The following is an 18,993-nucleotide window of genomic DNA, read 5'->3' as shown; positions in this document are numbered from 1 at the left end:
AGGAAGAAATGATACCGATATTGAACACTCTTACAGAAAACAGAGCAAGGAGTAACCATTCCTAGCTCCTCTTGGGAGGCCAGCATCGCCCTGACACCACCGCCAAGGACATCACACAGAAGACAGGAAACGGGTGTCCCCCGACCACAGACACACTGATCTCACAACATGGGAGCCCTCAGAGCCCAGCAACGTGTGAGATCATCAGCTGGGATCAGTGGATTCACCCAAGGAAGCAAGGTTGGTTAACACCCACAGATCAAGTGAGAAAACATCACGTGATCATAAAGAACTGGACAAGATTCAACACCCATTCATGTTAACAGTTCCCAACCAACTAAATATACAGGGTAGCTTCCTCAACCTGCGAAGGGCGTTATATAAACACCTGTATCTATGTCATCCTGAGGAAGATGGGATGCTTTCTGGCTGAGCCGGGACAAATCGAGCACCTCCGCTCTCAGCGCTGACCCCTGACCAGGCCCCGAGACCCCAGCTGAAGTGTCGGGCAGGAAGGAAAGTCCCAGGCACGCCGGCCGGAAGGGGTGACGCGGGACAGCTGTCCCTCACGCCAGCACGATCCTGGTGCAGGGTCCTCGAGCATCTACTGACCGCAGAACTCATCAGCGGGTCAGCGACTTCACAGGGTGGGGACTCAAGTGCACGGCTGTCGGGAGTGAGCACGCAGAGGTGACGGGAAGACAGTTCCACTCACAGTAGCACCACAGGGAACAAACGCCCCAGGAACTCGTCTAGGGGAGGAACCGTAAGACCTGCCCACCCAGCCAGAAACCCCGCGGACAAGGACGGGCGCCTCCATGACGGGGGACCCGCACTGCCGGGCGGCCACTGCCCCACAGGGTCTGCAGACCACGCGGCCTTGAGCCAAACCTCAGCCGCCCTTTTGTGTAGAACTTGGCACCATGACTCTAAAAGTCCACGGAAGCAAAAAGCACCCAGAAAAGCCATCCCAACAGTCGTGCACCGGGGCGGGGTGCTGGTTTCAGGTCACCAGAACGCGGGGTGACCTGCACAGAGACCTGCAGTGCGCACACAGGTGCCCACAGGCGCGGGACAGAGGGTCCGGGAACCAACCCAGACACCTGCGGACACGGGACTTCCGGCAAAGGTGCCGGCACCATTCAATGGGAAATCATTTCAGAAAGCAACGCTGCAGCAATTGAGTAATCACGTACAAAACAGCACACTTTGAAACTTACCTCAGACCACAAATAGAAATTAACTTGAAAGAGACCATAAGTCTAAGCATAAAAGCGAAATTTGGAAAAGTTCTAGAGGAGACACAGGAAAAAACCTGTCTGCCCTAGGGTTTGACAAAGATTGTTTAGATTATGGATTATACTTTTGGGAACATCAAATAAGTAATAAATTGGACCTCATCAAAATTAAAAACTTTTCTGCTTCAGAAAACACTAATAAGAATATAAGAGAAGGTGAAGGAGACTCAGATACAGACTTCCAGTTGCAAAATAAATGAGTGAAGGGTATAAATGTACAGTGTGGGAAACAGTAATTATGTAACATCTTTGTATGGTGACATATCATTACTAGATTCATTGAAATACATAGAAATACCAAATCACTATCTTGTATAACAAGAACATAGTTTTATAGGTCAATTATACTTCAAAACAAACACTCATAGAAAAAGAGATCAGATTCCTTACTAGAGGAAGTGCGGGTGTGAGGAGGGAATTGGATGAAGGAGGTCAAAAGATACAAACTTCCAGTTAAGGGATACATGTGTACTAGGGATGTAATGTACAACATGGTAAAGATAATTAACACTACTACATATGGACGTTGTTAAGAGTAAATCCTAAGAGTTCTCATCACAACAAAAGAAAAAGTATCTTTTTTTATATATCTTTAATGTTGTATCTATATGAGATAATGAACTATACTTATCCTGATCAGCATTTCACGATTACGTGAGTCTAATCATTATGCTGTACACCTTAAACTTATGAAGTGCTGAGTGTCAATTATATCTTCATAAAAGAGGTGGAAGAAATGGAACATAAGAGAAGTCATTCACTAGGAAGCCAATTTGCAAATCCTGTACGTGATAAAGGAGTTGTATCCAGCAAACACACAGGACTTACCGACTGAATGAGAAAACCAAAGACCCAGTGGGGGAAATGGTAGAGGATCTGAACGGACACTTCAGCAAAAAAGCCCAACATCACCGTCACCAGGGAAAGGCAGATAAAGCCGCAGAGGTGCCCCCAGAGGCCCACATTCCAGAACGGGGCAGGTCAGAGGCCTGGCGATACCCAGGGCTGGTCAGGATGGGGCAGGAACACCCCCCGCGCGGCCCCCTTGTAAGGCAATTTGACAGTCTCTTAGACAGCAAAAGGCACATGTGCCATAAAACCCAGCGATTCCTCCTTAGGCCCGTCCCTAAGGTGAGTGAAGACACGGTCCTCACGAGGACTCACACGCGAATGTGCTCACACGAGTACCCGTGAGCTCAAAGCCCGGGACAGGCCCAAGGTCCAGCAGGCACCACACGAGGCACCCCCGCTCAGGGAGCAGTGCTCAGCAAGGAGACGAGGCGAAGAAGCACGCACTTGAACTCGGTGACCTTTATGGGAAGAAGGACACGTGAACGCAGCTGGTAAAAGTCCGCCTGCAGTTGCAGAGGAGACCTCGGACTGCTATGGACGTTGCTGAGAGCCCTGGCTGCCTCAGGGGGTGGCTAAGGCGGGAGAGGGTTTGTGCACAACTTTTCACATCCTTGGAACCCTAAATGGGAAGGCACCGCATCTCCAAAACTAAGCCATCCACTCTCGGCCAGCCAGAGGGACACTACAGCACCGCCCTGGACGGTCTGCCGCACCTCTGCACAGCCCGGTGACCTGCAGCACCCTCCAGCACACGACGCTACCAACACCAGGCCACCCCACTTCAAAGCGGAGACGCGGCTGACACACGGGGAACGGCACTTCCCAGCCACTCCACAGCAGTTGGAGAAGCCCGGGTCACAGTCAGCCAGGACCTCCACCCAGGGCGGCAACAGAGCCCTGCAGCTGCAGGCCTGAGAGGACCCCTGTCAGCCACAGGCAGCCCCGCAAGTCCAAGGACCAGCAGCTGCCCCCCACCTCCTCATGGAGACCACCCGCACCCACGTCCTCCTGAAGACCCTGCATCCACCTCCTCGTGCAGCCCCCCGACCCTCCCCTCAGCCCCTGTCCTCTGTATCCTGAGGAGCCCCGTTCCGTTGCCTCTGACCCCTGCCCGGGTGCCCAGCTGGGTGCTGGTGCCACCCCCAGAGCTCCGCCATCCTCCCCAGCAAGCGTCCTCCAGGGTGCCCCTGCGTCCCTTCTCCTGGGGCCCTGGGGATCCTCAGGGACCCGTGCACCACGCGTCCTCACTCTCCCTTCCAGCACAGCCTTGCAAAGGTGCTTCCTTCTTCCAGGACCACTGATGGGGCACCTGCAAGAGGCAAGGCGCAGGGAAGGCCCCGCCTCACCTCCCCGAGGCTGCAGCGCAGACAGATGAGAAGCAGGCGGCTCCAGGGGATGAAGAGGTGCACGGTGGGTGGTCAAGCTGGCAGGACACGCAGCACAGCCCGGGAGCCCAGGCCCAAATGCTGCCCCCGACCCCCCACATGCGAGACAACCAGCACTCTGGCCCCGGCAGGTGCAGGGGGAGCATCCACGGGGACCCTGCCGCCTTCCCCTGGGGGGACCCGGAACAGTCGCACCCGGCCCCTGACACGCAAACTCTGCCCAGAAGACTCTGATCCACGGCGCTCCCGAAATCTCCTCCTTTCATCCCGGTCTAATTACACACGCGTTCGTGCCAACAGCCCGCGTGGGGATACGAAGTGCTCTTCAGCACACAAACGGACCCTTGGAACACGTCTGCGTGGACAGGCTTCCTGTGGGACCGCGCCCTCCTGGACACCCAAGCCTAACCACGCTGTTTAGAGCAGGCGAACAGGGAACCGGGACAGCGGGGTCTGACCTCTGACCCACCACAGGGTCCGCTGGCTCTGTGCTCGTCAGGACACTGCAGCCCGGGGCAAGGAGGGGACATCGTGAAGGGACCGGCCAGCGGGCCTCCCGAGCAGACCTCGGCCTCGGCGCTGTGCGCACGGCGGGGGGGTGGGGGCTGGACGACCTTCTGCGGGGTGGGTGGGGGGGGGGTGGTGGGGGGGGGTGGTGGGTGGGGGGGGTGGTGGGTGGGGGGGGGTGGTGGGTGGGGGGGGTGGTGGGTGGGAGGGCAGCCCTGGTCTCCACCCCAGAGGCCGGGGCCCCTCCCCCAGCTGCAACAACCAGAAACGCGGCGCACGCGGCCGCCGGGTGAGCAGCGGTGCTGTGGCCCCAGACCGACACACTCACTGGCCCCCGGGCTCTGTGCTGGGAGCTGGTCTCGGGGCACCGGCAGCTCAACTTCCACCTGATCCTGAAAAGCACAGACTCCAGAAACGGCACCGGGTCGCTCGGACAACCACGACCCATGGGAACACCACGGACCTACTTCCGAAAGCACGGACGCCTCCGCCGTGGCCCCCCAGCAGGCCCGCCCGTGGTGTGAGCACAGCGGCTCCGAGCCCCCAGAGCCCCTGCTCCGCAGCTTCCCCGCAGGGAGCCGACGCGACGCGGTCTGGCACCCCCGATCCCGTCCTAACCGCGCGGACCGGAGGCGGCGCACGCGGGCGCACGTGGGCCCAGCTCCCGCCGCAGTCACGCACGCCGGCCCCTCCAGCCGCGCTTCCCACGGCGACGCCGCTTCCGGGCCAAGGTGAAGACTGTGTAGACAGCAGGGCCCCGGTCCTGCTGCGGGGTCCGAAGTGCCTCCTCAGAGCCCCCCCGTCCCCTGCACTGACTGACTGTCTCCACTGCTCCGAGCACGGGTCCTCCCAGGGGTTCCCAGCAGCAGACCCTGGAACGGGGTAGACACGCAAATTCCACCACCACCGCAGCCCCCGAAACTGGAATTCTGGAAAGGGGTCAGCAACTGTTTTCACGGGCCTCCCTTCCACCTGTCCGCCTGTCCCCAGGACACCCACACGTCCATCCAGCCTCAGGACCCTCCCATCCACGGCCCACCTGCCCCGAAGACCGTCTCATCTGTCCCTTCATCCATCCGTCCCCAGGGCCCTCCTGAAGGATGTCATCAGCTCCGCCAAGCAGGTCACCAGGTCACAACACTCACAGAGGCTCCTACAGCGCTCTCTGCTGTGGACCTGCTCCCACACTGCCCTTCAAGGCTCTGAAAGACCCCCCGAGTCTGGCGCTGACCTGATGCGGCCCGCACAGTACTGCCTAGTGCTGAGAAAATGAATGCTCCAAAGAAACAAGCGTAAATCCTAGGCAATTCCGTCACCAACAGGGGTGAGGGGTGGTGCACAGCCCTGCTCTAGACAGTCACCAACCCAGCTCCTGAGGCCCTGGGCTCCGAGGCGCCGCCACGAGGGCCCCCCTGCAGGCACACACCACCGGCGACTCCGCAGGTGAGTCCTCTGGGGTGGGGAGGGCCCTGATCCTGCCCCCCTACAAGCCCCATTCAAAGGTCCCATCCAACACGGGGCAACGTGATGGCCGTGTTCTGCCTTTGTGGGGCCCTGGGGATAAAGACCCAGGTTGAAGGTACCTGCTCTATGGGGAACGCATGGAGACGCTCCCCGGCTTTAGCTCTAGCACCCTCCTGAACCAGGACTGAACCAGGACTGAGCCACCAGGACCACTGAAGCAGGGCCCTGAACCAGGACTGAACCAGAGCCCTGAACCAGGACTGAACCAGGGCCCTGAACCAGGACTGAACCAGGGCCCTGAACCAGGACTGAACCAGGACCACTGAAGCAGGGCCCTGAACCAGGACTGAACCAGAGCCCTGAACCAGGACTGAACCAGGACTGAGCCAGGACCACTGAAGCAGGGCCTGAACCAGGACTCAACCAGAGCCCTGAACCAGGACTGAACCAGGACTGAGCCAGGACCACTGAAGCAGGGCCCTGAACCAGGACTGAACCAGAGCCCTGAACCAGGACTGAACCAGGACTGAGCCAGGACCACTGAAGCAGGGCCCTGAACCAGGACTGAACCAGAGCCCTGAACCAGGACTGAACCAGGACTGAGCCAGGACCACTGAAGCAGGGCCCTGAACCAGGACTGAACCAGAGCCCTGAACCAGGACTCCTCAACTATGACTGAACCAGGGCTCCTGAACCAGAACTAAACCAGAGCCTCTGAACCAGGACTGAACCAGGACTGAACCAGGGCCCTGAACCAGGACTGAACCAGGTCTGAACCAGGACTCCTGAACCATGACTGAACCAGGGTCCCTGAACCAGAACTAAACCAGAGCCTCTGAACCAGGACTGAACCAGGTCTCCTGAACCAGGACTTGAACCAGGGCTCCTAAAACAAGACTGATCCAGGACTCCTGAACCAGGTCTGAACCAGGACTGGATCAGGGCCCTGAACCAGGACCGAACCAGGGCTCCTGAACCAGAACTAAACCAGAGCCTCTGAACCAGGACTGAAACAGGATTGAACCAGGACTGAACTAAGGCCCTGCAACCAGGACTTGAATAGTACTGAACCAGGGCCCTGAACCAGGACTGAACCAGGACTGAACCAGGGCCCTGAACCAGGACTAAGCCAGGACTGAACAGGGCCCTGAACCAGGACTGAATTGCCAGGACTGAACCAGGGCCCTGAACCAGGACGGAATTGCCAGGACTGAACCAGGGCTCCAGAAGCACACCTCTGATCCAGGGCTCCCCTGGACTGGGTTCTGCCATGTAGTGTCCCCCCCCCCGGGCCTCAGTGGCCATCCAGTGGCCGAGCCTCAAGTCGGCCCCTTTCGGCCCAGCAGCCTGGACAAGGCCGGGGGAAGCTGGTCCACAGGGGGCCCGCCCACAGGCAGCTTTGGGGGAGCTGAGGACTTGGGGGCGAGGCGATACCCACCATCGCTGGGGAGTGGGCTGTGGCCAATCTGCATCTCAGGCCCCTCAGGCTCCTCACGCAGCCCGCTCTGTGGCCAGTCGGGAACAGGAGTGGCGGCCCAGGCAGCACCCAGGTGGACGCTGGGTACCAGAGTGAGGTGCCCTTGGCGGGCACATGCAGGCTGCAGGTGCAGGGCCCTGTGTGGGAGGCCCGGGAGGACAGGAAAAGAGCACTCACACACCCCCCACCACGTGATCCCGAGAAACCTCCTGGTTCCACTCGTCAGGAAGAGAATGGAGAGCGTCTAGGTTCGTGCCACTTCAATGTGGCAAACTCTTGACCAGCGATAAAAAGTTCTCAGTATTTCCCCTCCTTCCTGCACAGAGATTCTCGTTGATGCCAACTACGAAAACTGGAAATCGTTCTTCACTAAGAGATCCACAGAATGGAACGTGGCCAAGCTCAGCCCCTCTGTGAAGTCACGGTCACCGGGCAAACTCAAGGCTCCCGTCAGAAACGCTCTCAGGATCCTGACCCTTCTGCTCCGAGGACTTCCAGGTCCTTTCTGTCTCCAACACATCTGCAGGAAAATCTAAGGACGCATCAAAGTAAACACACGTGCCTGCTGTGTGTACACGCATCTGCACGTACACACGAGTGTGTCTCCAAGGAACGCACTTCTAACCTAGAACATGGTCGCATGTCCTGAGGGAATCAACGGTTAACTGGATACCCCCAAAACTACAAAACGGCTGCAGAGCAAGATCTACATAGATGGATAATAAATTTAACCAAGGAGGCGTGACACCTGTACGCACACAACATTGCTGAGAGAAATTATGGGACGTGTAAGTAAATGGAAAAACATCTAGAGCTCATGGGCTGGAAAACTCAACTGTTTTTGGGTATCAGTTACACCCAATTGATCTACAGATTCAGTGCAATCCCAATCACAATTCCAATAGACTTTTTTGTACAAGTTCATAAGCTGATTCTTAATGTTAGGTGGAAATGCGAATGTCAGCATAGCCAGAGCTGTTTTAAAAGAACAGAGTTGGCCGTACACCACCCACTTTCCACACGTTAGTCTACAAGCGCCCCAGAGTGAGAACACAAACACAGATCAGTGGGTTAGGGATGAGAAAATAGACCCAGACGCATACGGCCAATTGATTTCAGACAGTGCAACTCAATGGGAAAAGGAGAGATTTCAAAACTGCTGTGTACCTGGATATCTTACACCACATGCAGAAACTTACATGAAATGGATCAGAAGTTTAAATGCAAAAGCGAAATCCAGGAAGCTTTTAGAAGGAAAAGAGCAGATAACCCTGAGAGCTTGGGATAGGCACATATTTCGTAGATCGGATGTAAAAAATAAGAACCATAAAAGAATAAAATTGAAAGAATCAAAAAACAAACAGCTTTTGCTTTCAAATCACATGTTAAACAAATGACAAAACAGGCCACAGACTGAAGAGAAATATGTGAAAACATGTGTCTCATAAAGGAGCTGCATCCAGATTCTACATAAAGAGCCCTTACAACTCAATGACAGAGAAATACCCAGTTTTCAAAATGGGCAGAAGATTTGGACAGACGGTGCACAACGGCTGATAAGTCATGAAAAGAGGCTCGCCGTCACCAGAAAACAGGGAAATGCAGATAAAACCATGACACACAACACGCCCGCCGGGACGGTTGAAGTACAAGTCTAAGGACAGCCAGTGCCGGGGAGGCGTGAACGAGGACCCACACGCATGGCTGGGGAAATGGAACATGACACCTGCCTCAGAACAGTGTAGGGGCTTTGGAGGCTTTTCAGTTTGCTTTTTAAGTTAAACACACACACAGCGCACAGCCCAGCAACTCCACTCCGAGGTCATTCATCCAAGAGAGATGCAAACAGCTGTCCACACGAGGTTCTCAGCAGCTTCATTCATGAGAAGCACACGCAGAAACAGCTCGAGTGGCCCCCAGTGCTGAAGTGACAATCAGGCTGTGCTCCATCCACGCACCGGGATCCTACTCGGCAGGGAGAGGGAAGCAGGGCCCGCAGCACCTCAGACAGATCCTGGGAGCGGGAGTGGCTGCCTGGGGCACGGGCGAGGGGCACGGGGCCCTGGGGGCGGGAAGCGCTCTGCTCCTTGGCGTGTTCACACGCGAGTGTGACGACCGTCCCGCACACCTATAGGCACCATTCGCTGTATGTAAACTAACCCCCCACAAACTGGGCTTTTCAAAAATCAAGGGTTAAGAACAAGCCCGCCCCCCTTTCCCTGACACCTCTGCTTCCACACTCGGGGAGGGGCTCGGCTGTTGCCGGGCTGCGGGGTCAGCCGGCACGCGCACCCCTCAGCAAACCCGCCGTGGAGGTCTGAGTGTGTCCAGGCACCCGGGACGCAGCAGGCGGCAGAGAGATAAAACTGAGCCCTCCGCTTCCGATGGCAATGGGAGAGGAGGCACAGCAGCAAAGGGGGAGGGACCAGTGCCCAGTGGAGGGGCAGAACCGTGCCCCAAACATTCATGTTCACTGGAACCTCAGAACAGGACCTTATTTGGAAACAGGGTCTCTGCAGATGTGATGCAGTGAAGGGTCTGAGATGAGGTCCTCCTGGAGGAGGGTGGCCCTACATCCAATGACAGGGTCCTTCTAAGACACAGAAGGCGAGAGACCCAGACACAGAGGAGAAGCCCCATGAAGACAAGAGGCAGAGACGGGAGGGAGGCGACCACAAGTCCAGGGACGCCTGGAGCCCCTAGAAGCTGGAAGAGGCAGGAAGGACCCTCCCCGGAGCCTCTGGAGGGAGCGCAGCCCTGGGACACCTTGACCTCAGACATCTGGTCTCCAGGATGGGGGAGGGTGGATTGTTGCCTGTTACTCCCAGGACTCTGAGGTGTCCTGGGCTCTGCGTGGAGGGTCAGGACCCAGCCTCCTCCCCACCGCTCCCATGGGTGAGGGCCTCACGTGAGTCTGACTCGCTTCCTATTAGTTCTTAAAGAAAAAAAGGTTCAGAACTTTTCTCACAGCACTTTATGTATGAACGTTTTTCTGAAATTAATTATCCATTTCTTGAGGCAAAAGAGCTCTTATCATTTTGTCCGAATGACAAACATCCTTTTGGGTTACTCGCTTCTCGAAATCCAAGTGAAGCACGCCATAAATTCCAAATACATTGAGACGTGTTTAAAGTCACCTTCAAGTACCAGACAAGGTCCGTCATCACTTTTTGAAAACTCTTGGGACGACTAAGAGAAAGTCATTCTGTTTTCCCTCAAAACCGGTTTCTCATGCTGACTTGCTTTATCTGGTCATGGAAACCACAGACCAGAGGAGGGGTCTTCAGTCTCACCCCACCTCCGTCAGCACTTCCTTTCATTCACCCCCTTTCCATCCTGGCCACGCCCCCCAGGCCACGCCCCACCCCTCCAGGCAGAAGCGCATCTCTCTGCGGCCCCATGCAGTGCAGAGCAATGCAATAACGTGGTCTTGGGGAAACACCACTCCCGCCGTGTCGCTGCCCTCGGGAAGCCCAGCAGCCGGCCACAGAGGCAGAGAGATTACCCAGCCCTGAGCTCTGCTTCTGGCTCAATCCGAATCCGGCTGGTGCGGCCCAGACGCAGCAGCCCGCCGTGCGACGGCTCTGGTCTCTGAGCATAAACATCTGGTCCTCACACTTGGAACATAGGCCCCCCCCACGTCCCCTCCGCCCCGCAGGCGCCCTCCCCTAATTCAGGGCACCCCCTAGTCCCATAGCTCACTTCCTCCACGCCCCATCCCTCCAGACGGAGAGGAATGGCCTCTCCCCGCTGTGAACACCTACGGAACTTAACTTCCACTGGTCTGTGACTTCCTACCTGCTGCGCAGAAACACATTCTCTTCACATGCATCCAGGTCACCCTCCTTGCACGAGCTGACCTTTTGTAGACATTTCCAGACCTAAGGGGACTCACACCAGGTCATGGGGTCACGAAACGCAAGAATTCATCTTCCAGCGGTGTCACCAGAGCACACTTAGTGACAAAGTGGGGAGCTCCCCACAGAAGACCTGAGGGATCCCAGGGAGGAAGAGCGCCTTGGGGGGGGACGGGCGGGGGGCTGTCACTGCTAGAGGGGGCTTACTGAGCCCTGGCCCCCCTCACGTACCCACCTCCTCAGTTCAATGGGGGCTCAGGCAGGCCTTCTGGAGCACTGTGGTTCTGCAGGTCAGTGGGGGCACTGCAGACGGTCAGACTCAGGGATGGGTCCCAGGACACACGTTCCTGCAGATCCAGATAAGCCTCCTTCGGGGCGTTTCTACAGGGTCTCCCAAGCTGCCTCTGGGTCTACCTCCCATCCTCCTTGGAGGCTCACTTTCTGGAAAATATCCTTGATCCGTGAGAACATGTCAGACACCCTCCAATCACCTGGAACCAGGCGAGTTCCTTCTGGACTGACATCCACCTCTCACTCTCCCCTTCGTGGCTGGGAAACCAGCACACTAAGTGATGGGGGAAGTCCCTCCTCCTGATACGCTCAGTGCTGTTGATGGGATGGATGCGGGCTCAACCGAAAAAACTTAAATGTTACCAGCAAGTCCCAATGGAACAGGCACACTCCTTCAGGCTTAGGCGTACGCTAGGGGTACGATATGCACCAACCATACGTCTTCCCATAGCACCTGGAGGCGCTTTATTACTTTAAACCGACACAGTATTAAATATCAAAAAGCACCCTTTTTTTTTTTAAATTAAATATACTGCTGTCCAGCTGTCCTTATTGTAGATAAATGAGGCATAAAACCTCTAGGTTCAGAAGCTAGGCAGAATAGAAGAAGCTGAGACATGGATAACTAAAACCAACCGGAAACAAACTCCAGAATGACGACCAACTTGGGAATCTGTCAAAGACAACATTTTTCTGTGTGCGAGACTTTCTTGGCAGGGGGAAGAGACTAGACGTGCAAGCGCTTTCACGCCTGACATTCCTCCAGCATCTTCGACCACCCTCAGCTACACGTCGGTAGGCGACCCGAGTTACCTCCGCAGGCGTTAGGAGAAGGAAGAGTAACTTACTACTCTCGTCCCTGCGGATCGACGAGGCCCTCGAACAGGTGGTCCACTCCGGGCACTAGAGGCGGCTCCCAGGGGGAGAGCGGTGGACGCGGGGGACGGGCTGGGCGCCCCCGGGCTATCCAACCCGCGCGGCCTGCAGGCGAGGGCCGGGGCTGCGAACGGGGGCCCGGGCTGCCCTGCGTCTCCCGCGACCCCCTCGGGCCCCCCAGGCATCTTGATCCTCTGCAAGCAGTCTTGGAGCATCGCCTGCGTGCTGGACTCGCTGAGCCAGCACAGGAAGAGCTCGTCCACCTTCATCTTCAGGACGGGCTGCAGGACTTTGCCGGGCGGCATCTCCGGGGCTCGGATCCTCCTTCCAGGGGGACCCCTTCCTCCTGCACAGGTGCCTGGAGCCGGGACCGAAGTCCGGCCTGAATGGACCTCCGCGTAGTAGGCAACGGCCGCCAAAGGGGACGAGCCCCACGGGGGTCCCGGACTCGTGGTCCCGGGTGAAGGCGGCCGGCCCGGCGGGCGTCGCGGGTCCGGGGCCCGGTGAGGAGGCAGCGGCCCGGCGGGCGTGGCGGGCCCGGGGTCTGGTGTGGAGTCAACGGCCCGGCGGGCGTCGCGGGCCCGGGGTCATGGGTAGGGGTACGGCGGCGCCGCGCCCAGGGGCTCCGCGGACTCGGGGGCCCGGCGGAGGCGGAAGGCTGGACCGCGGCGGGGCCCGCCCAGCTCAGGGCAGCTTCAAAACGGGCGCGCCGGCTGCGCTCTCAAAGAAGGTCGCCTATGTCGTGCGTCACCGTGACGCGTGGCGTCATCACGGCGCCGCCCGTCGGCGCCCACGACTCCAGCCGCGGCTGTGCCGGGGCGCTTCGGTGGGCTGGAGGGCGCTCAGGAGCTGGAGTGCGGACGGGGGCGGGGGATGGCGGGCACCCCACCCCGTCTTTCGGCTTTTAGGCTTTCCTGGCGTGCGGCCCGCACCAGCGACGTGCCCTTATGTCCGCGGAAGTGCAAGCACGCGCGGTGCGATCTCGCCGGGATGGGCGGGGGGTAGTCGGCTGGTCTGTTGGGCATGCGCAGTGCATGCCTGTAGTGGCGGCGCTCGGGAGGCCTGTCGGTCGAGCATGAGCAGTGCGTGCCCGCCGGGAGCTAGTCGGAGGCCGGGCATTGTGCGCGGAGAGGGCGTGGTACAGGGGAGGAGCATGCGCAGGGCGTGCCCGCCGACCGCGGGAGCGAGCACGCGCGCTGCGGGAGCGAGCGGGGGGGCGGGCGTGGCGGCGGTTGCCGGGAAATGCGGTTTTTAGATAAAACAGCCCCCTTCATGCCGCAATGGTTGCGGTTACGTTAAATTTGTTAAATGATGATAGTGACGGGTTGGAGGCGTGCAACTGCTTTAAAGCTGGCCTTTCAGTCTGAGAATGAACTGCTTTTGTAATTGCAAAAATAATAAATCTATTTTGATGGAAGTGGAAGTAATTACTTAAATGACTTTGGCCCCATGACTAGCTTATTTCAGTTTATCCTTTTAATAGTGTCGATAAATCATCCACACAGCACACATGCACCTCTTTTTTTTTAATGCCTTGATCTTTTTTCTAAGTTTTTTTTTTCTCTTAACATTATGAGTTTTCACTTGGGTTTGCTCTCTTTTAGGAGGTAATTTCGAGGTCTTATGAGCCGGGCTCTCCTATTTCTCAGGAGTAAAAATATAGCTAGACTCACTAAATAACTCTTAAACTATGGGTTTATTTTGTGCCTACAATGATTTCAAACTTCATTTGTGTTTGTTGACTGAAGAAAAATGCACAGCCTAAGAGTTGAGAATTATGTTTTATTCCGTGGACTTGCTGAGGACTTAAGCCAGGGAGGTAGCCTCTCAGATGGCTCTGAGGGACTTCTTCCAAGAGGTCAGGGAGGAGCCAGGGTACAGAGGCCTTTTTTGCAACAAAAAATAAGATAGTTGGAAGGTTACTGTTAATGAAAGAAAAACAGGCATCTCAAGTTAATGAATTTAGCACTTTTCTATGGATGGGAAGATGCTAAAGATAGGAAATCACTCCTTTGATATGCTATCTGGGACCAGGATCCTGCTTTTCTCCATCCTGAGTCCCCCCAGGGTGCACAGTCCAGGGTGCCTGCAGTGGCTGAGGGCTTGATGGATGCAATATCCTTTGTTTACTGATATGGCTTGAAGATAAAAATCCGAGTATCCTGGGTCAGGACAGGGCCATAACGCAGGAATTCTGTGCGGTTATTTCTATTCATTGGGAAGCTAATGCTTGTGTGCGCAGGCTGTCACTTCTGGAGAGAAGTAAATATTAATACATGTCTCTGAGTTTATCACATACAGACATCTTGTCCAAGAACAAATGTGCTTTTCACTCGGGGTCTGTAAACGAGCTGCCATTCATCCATGTGGTTTTGGGGGGGAAATGGTCTTTTTGAGTCCCTGCACAAGACGGCTTTATACCCCGGGGCTCGGCGGGGCCTAAGGAAAGGCCTGTGCGTCTGCCAACGGGACAGCAACAAACTCCGTGAAGGAAACAGAACCTCCTTCAGTCTGTGCGGTGGATCCTGCCGCAGGGGACAGAGAGGTGCTGTGTGGCCCGAGGCCGGTGGGGCAGAGGCCGGAGGGGCCTGCACCGCCCACCCCTGAACAGAGGCAGGACTCTGCTGATGGCAGGAATGGAAGCGCTGCTGGCTGCAACCGCCTGCCAGGGGTGGCGGAGGTCTCAGGGCGGTGGGTGGGGTGGGGGGGGGTGGGGGTGGGGGTGAAGAGCGTGCACGTGGAGAGGAAGGTTCCAGAGGCTCCCCTGTGGGGAGGGCATGCACTGCGCATGCTCCCCATGTAGGAAGGCGGAGCTTATCCAGGGGAGTGGGAGGGAGGGCAGTCCTTCGTTCGTCCACGGGAGCTCAGGTCCCTCTGTGGTCATCAACTCAAAGCCCCAGGTGGAGCTGCTCGGAAAGGCAGGCGCTCAGAACATCCTGTGGCTCTGAGTCACACCTGCCTGTCACCAGAGCCCAGGTCGGGTGGTTGATTGCACACTCAGGCGTGAGGCGTGAAGACGCCCTGGACAGAGTGTCCTATGTGGTCAGTCTCACTGGTCCTGGGCTGACCCTGAGCTCCAAATATACGTGTCCTGTGCAGCTAGGACAGCTGCCACAGCTGTTCCACCTGAGTTTCTTCTTTCTTCCCTCCTTCCTTTCTTCCGTTCTTTCTCTCCTTCCATCTCCCTCTCTTCCTTCCTCCCTCGCTCCCTCCCTCCCTCTCTTTCTTTCTTCTTTTTTTTTTTTTTTTTGGTCTTTGTCTTTCTCGTGAAAACGGACTCCTGAACAGCCACGAGGGTGCATGTGTTTGATTTCAAGTGACTTCCTCTCAAAGTACTTAATGGGGAGTTCCATCAAGTACAGTGTGGAGGCTCTTTTCTGATTGGCGTGTCTTTTCCATCTCTGTCTTTTCCCTTCCTTGTCTTTATTTGCTTTGCTTTATTCCCGACTGATTTCCTTTTCAGCCTTGGTTTCTTGCTGGATAAGACTTCCTTTCAGACAATGTGAAAGTGGAGGAAGTGGCTGGTGCATCCCATCACTGTGGGGCAGCCCCGGCAGACACATGCCGTTACGGGAATACTGCACATTCCCTGATCGTCGAGGAACCATTTCCTTCCTGTGAACCTCGCTCACCCCTGCACCCTCTAACTTGTGGGACTCAGGCAAACCCCGGACGCAGTGCCCCCGAGTTTCCCTCCATTGAAAGCAAGGTGGTTTCAGGGAAAGGTTTCCAGACACAGAACCAGGGATCAAATGGCCTTTGAACATTTTTTCAGCATTCCTTATGTGTAAGGTTTTTCTGCAGCCAGGACAAAAAGGAGGGGGAAATCCATTGAATGTTTCCTATATAAGTAGTAGCATTTTAGGTAAAATGCGATATGGACCTGATAATTAAAAAAAAAAATTTTTTGTTAGCATCCATTTTGATAAGCTTTCAAAGAATAAGAATGTTGAACAAAAGAGGAAAAATGAAACAAATTCATAGCAGTTCTAACCAAACTAAAGAGAACTGAAAAATCTCAAATGCTAAAAATTTAAAAAAAAATTTTTTTTAAAGATTGGAGGGGGGAGGGATAAATTGGGAGATTGGGATTGACATACACACACTACTATACATAAAATAGATAACTAATAAGAACCTACTGTGTAGCACAGGGAACTCAGTACTCTGTCATGGCCTATATGGGAAAAGAATATGAAAAAAAAGAGTGTATATATATAACTGATTCACTTGGCTGTATACCTGAAACTAACACAACATTGTAAATCAACTGTACTCCAATGAAAACTAAAAAAAAAAAAAAAAATTGGGGAGTGTGCATATAATCTGCCCTTTTATCCACAAGAAAGAGTTTTACAGAAGTTGAGTATGTGCATGGTTTTGTACTATTTATAACGAAACTTTCCAGACATCCACTGGTGGTCTTGATTCAACATCCCAGTTCTAAATGGTGGCTCAGGACCCCATCCTCTAAATGACCTTTGACCCTGCCCCGTTTTTTGTTGTATTTGTCCAGCTGTCAGCTGTAATGGTTGTGATCCGGCTGTAACTTCACGACATCAGCTCGCCTGCCTCTATCAGTCCCTTGTCTTTTAATTTACTAACAATTTATTTGTTATGCTGGGACGCAGCATAATTAAACGGGTTAGTATTGGGTCGTCTGAGTGTGCGCGACACGCCTGAGGACACAGATAAATAAAACAACTCGTGATCTCGGAGATCCAGTAGCGGAATGGAGTGGGAGAGGGGAATTATTTAATTAGATAATTCAACGTTCAATTATACAGTATGATGCAGAAGGATGATAGAAAAGTGAACGTGGGGAGACAGGACAGGCTTGCGGGGGGTCGGGGAGAGCGCTATTTAAGCAGAGTTGTTAAGGATGATTAATAGTGGAAAGCAGGCTGCATGGAAAGAACACACAAGAATTGAAGCTAGAACCATTGTTTGAGGGTCTGTCGTGAAGGGCTTCTGTGCCAGGCAGAGACTTTGGACGTTTTCATGCACAAATACCTTAAATTAGGAGGCTGGAAAAATAGTGATCATGTTAAGTTATGGTGGGGTAGTTGGTAAAACCATGAGGAAACATAGTGGTCATGTTAAGTTATGGTGGGATAGCTGGTAGAACCATGAGGAAACATAGTGATCATGTTAAGTTATGGTGGGATAGTTGGTAAAACCATGACTTGCATTAACCTGGGAGGCAAAACATGTGCCTTGTACACCAGCAGCTCTGGGAAACCATCTGAAAACAAGACTGCAGGCTGGTTGTGACCAACTGCATTCCATCAGTTTCTACATGAAAGAAAAGAAAAGAATGGGCCAGTTTGCCACCAGAATTTTACAGAGAATAAGGGCAAGCCCCCAAATTGCAGGGTTAGAAATTGAATCCATTTTCTTTCATCCAATCAGAAGTGTGTCCACTATAACACAACCTTGGAGAAAAGACCTAATGCAGGTTTGATTCCCTTTGTGAAGACCTCTGAAAGAACTAGAGTGGGCAAATTGTGGGTGGGGGACTCTGAGAAAGAGCCCAGAATCCCTGTCACTGAGTTTAGAGAGAAGGGCCAGCCCACGTCAGCCAACTCCCAGCCATGGATACAGATGCACAATGGAGAAGAAATGATTGTTATTGTAACCACAGAGTTTGGGGATGGTCATTACACACCACTAACTGCCTGATACACAAAAGGCAGACCATTGAAACGCAAAAGGCAGGGATTGAAATGATCCAGTATGTCTGAGGCCTTTAACTCTGACAGTGAGGAGGAAGATGAGTTACAGGCATGGGAATCTAGACAACGATTCCAAGGCTGTAAGGGATTTTAGCGGGTGCATTAGTTGCCTAGGTCGGCTATAACAAAAAGCCACAAACTCAGTGGTTAAAAAGAACCCAAATGTCCTCTCTCACGGTTGTGGAGGTCAGAAGTCCAAAATCAGTCTCACTGGGCTGCAGTCAAGGGCTGGTTCCTTCTGGGGTCTCCAGGGGAGAATCTGTGCCGTGTCTTTTCCAGCTTCTGGAGACAGCTGCCTTCCTGGGCCCATGGCCCCTTGCTCCATCCTCAAAGCTCATCACTCCAATCTCTGTTTCTGTAGTCGCACAGCCTTCACCTCTTCTGCCTTCAAATTTCCCGCTGCCTCCTCCAAAAAGGACCCTTGCGGTGACATTGGGACCACCCAGATAATCCAGGATCACCTCCCATCTCAACACCGTTGATTTCATGACATCTGCGAAGTCCCTTTTACCACTGGTATTAGTTTCCTGGGGCTGCCATAAGGAAGTAGCACAGCTGGGGCTTAAACAACAGACATGTATTTCTCCAAGTCCTGGAGGCTGGAATCTGAGATCCAGGTGTGGGCAGGGCTGGTTCCTCCTGAGGCCTCTCTCCTGGGCGTGTAGATGGCCGTCTCCTCCCTGTGTCCTCACGTGGTCGTCCCTCTGTGTGTGTCTGTGTCCTGATCTCCTCTTCTTATAAGAACAGAAGTCCTATGGGATCAGGACCCACCCTAGAGACTTCATTTTACCTTAATCACGTCTTTGAAGACCCCATCTCCAAATACAGCCCCATTCTGAGGCCCTGGGGGTCAGGACTTCAACATAGGAATTTCAAGGACATGGTTCAGCCCGTAACAGGTGAAAGGGTGGGCTGGGGAGGGGTCTTGGGAACATGAGACATCGTGAACGGTAGCCATGACTATTGCCTGGAAACCTCACCTGTCAAAAAAGCAGCAAAGAACTCAGAAGCAGAGAAAAGACTGCTTCTTCTTGCTTCCTCTTTATAATTTCTGTCTCTTTATTAAAATTCTCCTGGTCTCCTTTAGCTCTTTGAGCTTATTTTAAGCATCCATTTAAAGTCTGTTGGGGACTTCCCTGGCGGTCCAGTGGTTAGGACTCTGTGCTTCCACTGCAGGGGGTTTGGGTTCGATCCCTGGTTGGGGAACTAAGATCCAGCAAGCCATGTGCCATAGCCAACAGCAAGCAAACA

General features: G+C 54.4%; 1 protein-coding gene across 4 annotated transcripts in view; it reads right to left on the bottom strand.

Annotated features, from left to right (window-relative positions):
- The window catches only part of LOC133082910 (serine/threonine-protein phosphatase 2A regulatory subunit B'' subunit beta), a 67,147-nt gene extending 54,336 nt beyond the window's left edge, over positions 1–12,811 (bottom strand). For 2 of the 4 annotated variants that reach the window (XM_061179584.1, XM_061179586.1), the window contains exon 1: positions 11,980–12,810. In XM_061179584.1, the coding sequence (XP_061035567.1) occupies positions 11,980–12,312 (333 nt within the window). In that variant the 5' untranslated portion in view covers positions 12,313–12,810. Of the gene's footprint in view, positions 1–11,075; positions 11,119–11,979 lie in introns of those variants that run through there. The other 2 variants (XR_009699080.1, XM_061179588.1) reach the window with 2 other exon arrangements.
- Positions 12,812–18,993: the final 6,182 nt, after the last annotated feature.

This window comes from Eubalaena glacialis, chromosome Y, assembly GCF_028564815.1.
Source record: "Eubalaena glacialis isolate mEubGla1 chromosome Y, mEubGla1.1.hap2.+ XY, whole genome shotgun sequence".
In the NCBI taxonomy this organism is placed as follows: domain Eukaryota; kingdom Metazoa; phylum Chordata; class Mammalia; order Artiodactyla; family Balaenidae; genus Eubalaena; species Eubalaena glacialis.
This window is presented reverse-complemented; position numbering and strand designations above follow the sequence as displayed.